The sequence below is a fragment of the Hypomesus nipponensis genome, chromosome 21 (genome assembly GCF_054491055.1).
Source record: "Hypomesus nipponensis isolate SF chromosome 21, ASM5449105v1, whole genome shotgun sequence".
Lineage (NCBI taxonomy): Eukaryota > Metazoa > Chordata > Actinopteri > Osmeriformes > Osmeridae > Hypomesus > Hypomesus nipponensis.
In genome coordinates, this window is record NC_140381.1 from 11,049,388 (window position 1) to 11,058,868 (window position 9,481).

Consider the following 9,481-nt stretch of genomic DNA (forward strand, 5'->3'; position numbering starts at 1 on the left):
GTATTATTTTTGACAAATTTGACATTTGTGTGTAATAGGCCATTAAAACTATTAAAATGTGTCAGTTGATTACTGTTGTGTGATGCAGAAACAACCTGAGCACGTTCACAAACAGGGGAGTTAGATTTAGACAGAAAACCGGGCCAGCTGCGTTCTCTCTCGAAGACCTTCTATTAACCCTTGCATCCTCGTCCTGGTACGTACGTTTGTCCGCAACCTGTTGCTAATTTCCTGCTACTTCCCCTGTCCAAATCTGCCCTTAAAAACCATCCTGAGCTGGGGTTGTGGTCAAATTACTTAGGTGTTGTCCATTTCGCTGATCCCTAGTCGAATTCAAAAAAGATGTGCCCAAATACAACTCAATACAAAACACACGTGTAATTCAGATGTAAAACATAACTAAATAAGAGTCAAACACATGCACATTACGAATCAGTACATTATCAACAGCTCCCATGAATGTCCAGCTTTAACAAGCTTATTATTTGAGAATTAAATTAATTACATAAACACGCCTGAACTTATTTCATGCAGTGCATTTCATTATGCCGGAGAAGCACTCATCTTGCCTGTGCATTGTTTGTCGACATTTCGCTTTAATATGACTCAAAACTGTAGGCTAATGCTTGGACGATATCACCTCCTAGTGGAAATAACTGACACACTAACTGGCACTCATTTGAACGAATATTTTCAGAAATGGTGTCCGGTCCTGCCATCAGTCGCTCCTCCCTCCATCTGTCAGCTAACGTCTCTTGTACTGTGGAGTGTTCTGTGAAGAACGAGAGAGATATGCCCACAACCTGGTACAAAGGAGAGGAGAAAATTAACCAGACCAGCAGTCCTGATCTCTCCTCCAACATCTCTCTCCATCTGGAGATGAAGGACCAGGATGGAGACACCTACAGCTGTGTGGCTGAAAACCCCATCAGTAACCAGACAGCCAAACTCAACAAGACAGAGCTGTGCCCAGGTCAGTGGCTGTTTCTCTCCATGTCAAGAGACGCAGATGACAAACAACTAAACATGGAGACTCTGAATCCTCAGTTTTCATAGTAACGTCTCTGATGCACTTTATTACACACATTATACACACTATAGTATAATACTGTCATGTGTGTCAGTCTGTTTACTCTGGGGTAGAAAAACACCTGGTGAGAAGACTTAAAGACAACCTGCCTACCACTCCCATTAGACAACAGAACCAGGAAATACAAGTAAAACTCCCTGGTTGTGTGTATGTGTTTCTTCAGGTCTTGCTACATACAGCAGCTCTGTTCGCAATCACCTTTGGGGCACCCTACAGTGCATCCATTAGATGCACATCCATTAGATGCACTGTGTATGTCTTTTTGGTATACCAAATAAATCAAGTACTTTATTATTAACAGTAAGATATTGTGAGAAATCGGCTGTAAAACAGCAATTTTTGTATACAGTATGAACAAAAATAAACATGCACCCCTTTTGGTAATCATTAGGTTTCTTTAAATTGTTTTTCTAATGAGGAACAACTACAACAAAACGAGTCAACGTTCCTCAGATATGATCATAGTATCAGATATGATCAGAACAGATATTTTACATCAACATACAAATACGTTATGATCCCTTTTTCATTACTACCTTGCTCAACAAAAACCAGGCCAGAGGTTCCTTAGAATTCTAATCCTCCTAATGAAAGACAGTCAACATCATACTACATGTTTATAATGTGTCCTCACATCATTCAGTGTCTGTGGTTCCAAACCCTGACGAGAGAACGTCTGAGTTTGAACTAAGTACAGTTAACATGTTGGAGAAGAATGTTTACTTAGACTACAATGGATGGAGCTTTAATGGTGGGTTATAAAAAAACTCAACAAATGAGAACAAGGGAATTTGAACCTCGCTCAGATCCACCGGGTCTTTCCAGCACACAGTATTGATTTCAATTCATAGACTTCTGGAGAGGATGACCTCTGGTGGTGAACGGTGTAGAGAACATAGGGACATGTAGGTGTCGGAAACACTGAAATTATTATGTTTATTGTTACACAAACTATAACACAAATCATGTCAATCCATTTCATTGACTGCAAGCAAAAACTTGTCAATGTGCATTTCATGACTTTAAAAGGAATAAAAGACCAGATGGAAAGGTTCATAACTGCATTCATTAAGAAAACAAAAGTGATCTTCTCTTGGAAAGACTATCCATCAGTGCTTTCATTTTTTGGCCTATGAAATTCCTATTTTTTTCATGTTTTTCTTCAGAAAAAGTTATTGTCACAGTGTTCTTAGTGGCCTCTTTGGCCAGGTAGATCTTGTACACAGCCACCGCCTCATCCACCATGGCATGCAGAGCCATGCAGGTGGAGCAGGTGGAGAATCTCAGCGTTGTCCAACTCTAACAGCATGCCGGTGACCTTTCCAACCAGGCTGGGCTGGATGTCCTGGATCAGGTGGTACAGACGTTCTCCCAGCATCTGCTTCTGGTCCTGGGGCAGAGCAGCAGCCAGCATGGAGGCTGTCAGAGGCTCCTGGTCCAGCACACTCACTGCTGTGACTGGAGGTGGACAGGGTTACAGCTAGGCTGTGTGGAACACAACAGCAACAGAGTTGGAAGTGGGTTTGAAAGTGTTTGTAAATGCCTGCTTCATGACCACCTGGGGCTTGGCACTGATGTGTTGGTGGCTGCTGCATCATCCAGGAACTCCACACACACCAACATTAGTAGCCACATTCATCTGGGAGGCATGGAGGGCAGCCACTGCTTGATTGATCTGGGAGTGCAGAGCCTGTGGAGACTCCAGCAGGTGGATCACCTCATTATTTTCCATCTTCAGGAACATACAGGTGAGCTTGTCAGCTAGGCGTGGTTGAACATTGTGGATGAGGGTGTCTCCCAGTTTAGGCTTCTGGTAGTGCAGAGGAGTGGAGGCCAGTGTGGAGGCTGTCAGAGGCTGCTTGACCCACACATAAACAGAAGGCTAATGGAGGGCAGAGGGACAGAGTGACACACAATTGAAGATATACTTTTACATACAATACATACAACGCTACTGCTGCCACAATGTGAAACTAATACCACTGTAACTAGCCTCATGCTTGGGCTTTCCTCCAATGGTATACGGTTCAAACATGGAAATAGCTGCTGGATGCAGGAGGCAGTATTCTTTACTCAAAACTGTCCTGAGGGCATAAACTTTGTGATTGGTTTAATCTGACAACCAATTGCAAGAGAGGAGATAATTTCAGACGCAGTAGTAGTCAGACAAAGGGGAGTCAACTGTCTACCCTGGTTTCAGGGCAGAAGTTGTAAGGGCAGGTCAATCCGTCCTGGTCTCTTGTGTGCCAGTGTGCAAGATTGAAAAGGCTTAGAACAAACTATTTCATTAAATTAAATATTTGTTTAAGAAAGGGTTTTAGTCCGCCTCTTCACTAACGGAAAGACTAAGTGTAGGCCTAATTGAGTTCTGGTTGTATTATAAATCTGCAGATCGGAGAAATAGTTTAACATAGCCCAATACATAAAATGACAAATGTCAGTGCATCCATCAACTATCGGAGGCATTTTAAGACATTTCGAACAGAGTCCTACTCTGCTGTGCGTCTGCTGCTGTCTGCTCTGTCTCATGCGCGAGGCTATTGTGAGACTGGCCGCCTGTCAGTGGTTTGGTAAGGAGCTCACGCCAGCACCCGCATTAAAATTACATTTGGCATACCTTCTCTTTATAGTTTTTCTCCTGTTTTGTAGCACTAATGGTGTACCTATTATACTTTTTTACAAACCAGTAATCGTTATGTAGTTGTTGTCATCGCAGTAATATGCTTTTCTTACACTTGAGCTCAGAGGTATGTGGAATGAAAGGTTTGTAAAATAACCACTTCCTACTTATCTGCACTGTGGATTAAAGTAAATGGATTTGAATTGACACAGACACTGAAATTAGCTAATGCTATTACGCTTACATCAATCCCATTTTTTGAGTATTTTTATTTTCTTTCTTGCCCTACCTTTGTCTTATTTTATGCCTTATGTCATTTCTGATCCCCCCTCCCCAATGCATCAGAGCTGTTCATTTGGGATGAGCTGACACTTCTTTAACCCGATCTTCCCATCCCTTTCAGGGATTCTAAAACATATTAGACCGTAAAATATGCGACATTGAGGTAAGTGCCATAAAAGGACACAAAACAGTTACCATGGACCTCTCATGGATTCTTCCTGAAAGATCTTGAGTCAGTGCATCAAGCATAAAGTACGTATACCGGTTAATAATGTCCCATGGTTCAATGAACATGATAGACAGTTCAATTTACCAAGATGGCCCAACCCGGTAGAAGGGTATGCCTCATGGTATACACCTCAAACTGGACAGTGAATTAAGTTGTCTTTAGCAGTGGAAAAAAGGGAAAATGTCCCTTTACTGTACCACGTGACAGTTTCGTACTGCGCAGCTGCATGGTGCAGAGTTGTGTACCCTTTTGTTCCTGTTTTGATTGTAGGTCAGAGATGTTGTCTAGAACTCGTCTATTTCTTTAACAGGTAAGATTACCGCGGCGTTAACAATACTTAGTTTAGTAATACCTAGCTAATCAAGCCGTATTTAAGGCAAACTGTGCTTGCTCATATTTTGGGGGGAGTACCCTACAGTATGTATCGGCCATATTATTAACAGGTTGTCTGGCATAACATGTTACGTTATTTACAAAATATTATCAACAAACTATTTGGAAACGTTTCCGTTTTTTTATTATTGAAGTTTAATGGAATGGGCAGTTTTCACACTGTAAATCCCCAACTCCCTCAGCTAGCACAAACTAAGTAAGCTTCGTTATAGTGTGTGCCTTGCATAGGGTGCCTTGTTCCTGAGTTGACCTACTTTTCTTTGTTATGGTGCTGTGTACTACAGTAGTTGGAATGTGCCTGCTCGATTACTCCGTGAATCATTCTAATAATTTCTCGTAAATTACGGTGTCATGGATGTGATTTGTTATTAAGTAAACCGATTTAGTTTCGTGGGGATTGAGTATGATTGTGTAGCCTACTGAATTCAGGTGGTTTGGTTAGCTGGGTTCATTGAGTTCAACAGATGCCTAATCAAATGTAATAAATTGTCTCATATTTTAAGTAATGTACATCCTTGCCTTACCTTGTTTATTCTTGCAACCTCTGGATGTGAATACATTTAAGCAATTTGGTGCTATCGAGTTCTTTGTCACCTGAAGAGACTCCTGAGGAGGGTGTATGATGTTCAAAACCCTGACATTTTCGGCGACACACAAAGAGCATGGAAAAATATGTATTATATTTAATCAATACAATAAAATAATTGGACATCGACAGCGTGAAACTGTTCAACTTGTTTACCATTGTTATTCTTGTTTTTTTTGTTCCATGAGGGTCTTGTATAGGCTATCAATAGAATTAATTAGTATGTAATAAGGTGATAGCCTATAATAAAATGGTGCCAGCATAACAACAAATGAGCTTAGTTTGCATAAGTGCAAAAATGCAGTCATACAAGGCTAAATGATACTAATAGGCCTTGCTGTAGCGAGCCTGCTTCAGTAACATTTACTCAAAATACCCCAACTATAAAATAAATGTATTGTTACACCTATGTAGCTCTACGAATGGTTGTTCCTTGTATTTCTATAAATTTTTTATTTTGCCTACAAATTGTTGCAATATACATAATTGCCATAAATCCCAATGTGCCATGTTAACTATGAAAATCATAATAAAAAATTATGTAAACATGACCTAGTTCATGTGCATAACAAATTTGTCTTTCTTTTTAGATTGCACACTTTCATGCTAGTCATCAGCAATGGCTCTCATCTCCCTGGATGATCTTGAAGGATTTGATGAGGAACAGCTGGACGATGACATCACAGACAATCCCGAGCCAGTGGGTGATGAGGAACAGGAAAGATTATACAGCCACTGGCAGGCAGTCGCCAGCACACATCAGGTCTCTGTCCCTCGAGGTGAAGATGTTCACATTGTTTTTTGTCTTAACATCTACACATAACCTGAAAGGGTGTATGTCCCTCATAAAAGGAACTTATTTGAAACCCGATCTGCTTTTTTTTCTCCATTGGTTTTGTTATAAAACACTTTCTATGGGCTTGTGGTTTGTTTTCCACGCATGACAATGTTGCATTTCAACTGCTGTAAAATATATTGCTTACAAAATGTTGACAATTTTGAGAGCAGAACTCAAAATTAAGATAATAGCCTTCAAGTGAAGTTACCAATTGATATTTGATCACTAATTTCGTCCTCAAAGAGACAATATATTTAACCTTGTTCCCTAGAAATGACCGGACCAATACAGGAAATGACGAGGCGGAACCAAGAGCGGGAACCGGTGCCATCTGTCACCATTTCTCGACATGAAAAGGTACAGCTCTTAATGTGCTTATCTGATTTACAGTTCAGAAGCCATTATGTTCAAAAGCCAAGATTACATTTTTCTTGTGTGCACAGTGCATGGGAGAGACATTTCTCCAAGCTATGGGTGGGTAGTGTGTATTTTTCAGTGGGTTTGAATTGCATTTTGGTGTTAGCAAAGCAAACAAAGGTCTTACCGGCTATGTGTTTTCTTTGAGAAGACGTTGGAAATATCTACATTTGGAAAACGTATTTGTGCATATGTGTCATTACCACTGCAGCTTGGCGAGGTGGTGTATGAGGAAAGAATGTATCCTGCCGGACACTGGGCCTGCATCACCAAAGGGGAGAAACTGTATGAGCAAAGCATTTCCATGGGTTTCATGAAACTAATGCGCTTCATTTGCAAAGAAAACTCGGCAGGTGTGTATTGTATATATTTATTGTTTAGCACAATTTCAAAGAGGCTAATAGAGGCCCCAATATTTCAAGTTCTACATGTTCAAAATATAGAAGTAGAAAGACATGTTCAACTGGAATTCGTCCGATTTTTTACACGATCAGTCATTTTGAGACAGTTTTCACAAAGACTCTTTTATAACCCATTTTCTCATATAAACAGGACGCTACCTTGGGATGACGGTGCCTATTGTAAATAATATCCATATCACAGAGGATGGGTTTACTTTTAAGAAGGACATCTTGACAGCATACTACCTTCCTGCAGAGTTTCAAGCCAACCCAGTCCAGCCTACTGATCCGGACATTATCATTGTCCGCAGGGAGGCTTTTCGAGTCATAACCCGGTACGGCTAATTAATTGCCAGGCATACCAACCACTCAAGTCTGTGGCCCAGCTAAACTGTGCTATATAAAAAAATATATACACATTACAAAAATGTAAGTTTTTAGCTGTGTAGCTTATACTGTATATTTCATTTGGGGTCAGAAATAACTATTTTGATAAAAAAAAAAAAGGTTAATACAGTGTTTGACATAAAACTAGTTCAACTACTGGTTGTCTCTTGTTACAAAAGGGTTCTGTATAGTACAATTTGGTGTAAAAAATAAATAAAAAGTGTAATATCCACTAAATCCCAATGAAAAACAAATTCTAGACATTGATAGTTGTATGGGACAATTTGACCTGAAAGATGTGGGTGGAATTCCTACATCAGCCTCATACAATGGTCCTGTGTACATAGAAAGAAATGCCCCAAAAAACTCAAAATCTTTTGACAGTTATTGTCAAAAGAGATATGAATGGGTTTGACAGGGGTTCAACTCAAATACACAAGGGAAAAAGCTTTCTCTTTGTGAAAGGTGTATAACAGATGACTTGCTTCCCCAGGATTTTCTATGGCACAACCACAGAGGAGACCATCACACAGCAGATCAACATGCTGTGGGAGATACTGGGCGCAACAGATGACGTGCACCGAGACTCCTACATGGTGGCCGTCTATGAGAACCCGGGGGTGACCTGCCGCAGGAACGAGATCTGGTTTATTCGTCGAGAACCCTGAAATTGTCCTGAACAAGTCCCCTCTCCTCTATTGTTTGTCCCCAACGTACCCCACTCCTACCAACCCCTGTCAGAAGCTAATTCCTCGAAGGCAGCCTAGTATAGGAAAGTTTAGATTCATAAGGGAAAAAGTATATTTTGGGTCTGTTATACTTATGTTTCTAAAAGGGTGTATAGTATATCAGGAAAGTAACTGTAAAGAAAGAAGTAATTTATTAATCACTCTATTAGGTTTCTATGGAAGCCCAAATCAATACAGAACTTCTACTGGGCCTTTGTGATGGTCATATTCAATCATGTTAAATAAATAAATATGTGTTGTATGTAGGGGAAAACTTCGCTTTTTGCTATTATGCATTGTATTTTTGTAAAAGTTTATTATTTTATTTGTGGCTTTATGTATAAAATATTATTGGGAACATCTGAAAGAGAAAAATATAGTTGTAAAGCAAACTTTGGTTTTATTCTTCAACATGAATGACAATTCTGCTTGCTTTCAATGCCTTGTTTAAGTGAACTCAAAATAAAGCTTTGGATTGTTGTGAACAAGCACCCTTTGTTGAATCTGTCAGAAAGTGAGTCAGACTTTTCCCATCCTCAACACTGGCTGACGAGGTGTCCACTTGGAACCAACAGAGGCCCAGAGTTGACGTCTATCTGTTGGGTTTGTGTATTTTGAAATGTTGCAGAATATTATTATAGGAACGTATCATTTTAGTGTACTGATATAAAAAATATCTAAATGATCATGATTAGTAGAAACCAGCTTTAGCATTTATCTAATTCATATTCATTGAATTTAGGTTCTTCTTTATTACGAATACTAACTAAAATGCACATTTAACAATTTGGGAGTTTTAACTACATCTTTCAGGGAGACAGTAGGTTATACATTAAGTGGATTTCTGTTTAGAATACTGAACAATTATACTGCAACCTTGGGGTTGACATTAAATGTTCTGTAGTGATCAAACATAACTTAAAAAAGGCACCAAGGTAACTATTAATTGATGTACTATCATCTACTGTATCACGGCATGGAAAGTATTTTTCATTACGTATAATTTCTCACTTTTGAGTTGTATGATAACAAGTATTATAGTTTAAATTTGATAACATTTACTCTACAATATAATCTTTATGGATGGTATAACCCCATCCACACGCTCTCTTTAAAATCACTGCTCCTATCACTAACTACTATAGAAACAAATTTGCAAAGTCAGCAGCAGACCTGTACAACTTAAGGCAATCAATTTCTCACAATGCATAAGCTGTCTGGTATGGATCTTCAGTGTTTCCAGGGCCCACTATGTTCAGCTCACTCTAGATGTTCAGTTGCTGCTTTTCTTGTGAAGACTTACAAGAACAGCAGTGATGTTAATTTAATATTTTGTACACTAAAACATGTTCAGCTTTGTAATTAATGACAACTTATGTCACATTAACTTAAATGGGGGGACGGGGGGGGGTCTCTTGATATAAAACGTTAAGAACATTTTGAGTTTGTTTAAACGTTTTGAACACGACTTGGTTGGCCTAGCCTATATCGTGTGCTATATTGGATAGAT

At 39.4% G+C, this 9,481-nt stretch overlaps 1 protein-coding gene across 1 annotated transcript; it reads left to right on the plus strand.

The window, feature by feature from the left end:
• The first annotated feature begins 4,422 nt into the window (after nucleotides 1–4,422).
• soul4 (heme-binding protein soul4) lies at nucleotides 4,423–8,459 on the plus strand. Its single transcript, XM_084686193.1, has 6 exons — nucleotides 4,423–4,531; nucleotides 5,791–5,979; nucleotides 6,310–6,395; nucleotides 6,667–6,808; nucleotides 7,008–7,191; nucleotides 7,737–8,459. The coding sequence occupies exons 2-6, from the start codon at nucleotides 5,820–5,822 to the stop codon at nucleotides 7,909–7,911; spliced, it is 747 nt and encodes a 248-aa protein (XP_084542319.1). The 5' UTR covers nucleotides 4,423–4,531; nucleotides 5,791–5,819; the 3' UTR covers nucleotides 7,912–8,459.
• Nucleotides 8,460–9,481: the final 1,022 nt, after the last annotated feature.

Bases quoted from the DNA above. Each gene is read 5' to 3' on its own strand.
- soul4 (XM_084686193.1), top strand. From the start codon at position 5,820: ATGGCTCTCATCTCCCTGGATGATCTTGAAGGATTTGATGAGGAACAG. The intron at 5,980-6,309 runs GTGAAGATGTTC...CTTGTTCCCTAG, and splicing joins TCAGGTCTCTGTCCCTCGAG to AAATGACCGGACCAATACAG. The intron at 6,396-6,666 runs GTACAGCTCTTA...TTACCACTGCAG, and splicing joins CCATTTCTCGACATGAAAAG to CTTGGCGAGGTGGTGTATGA.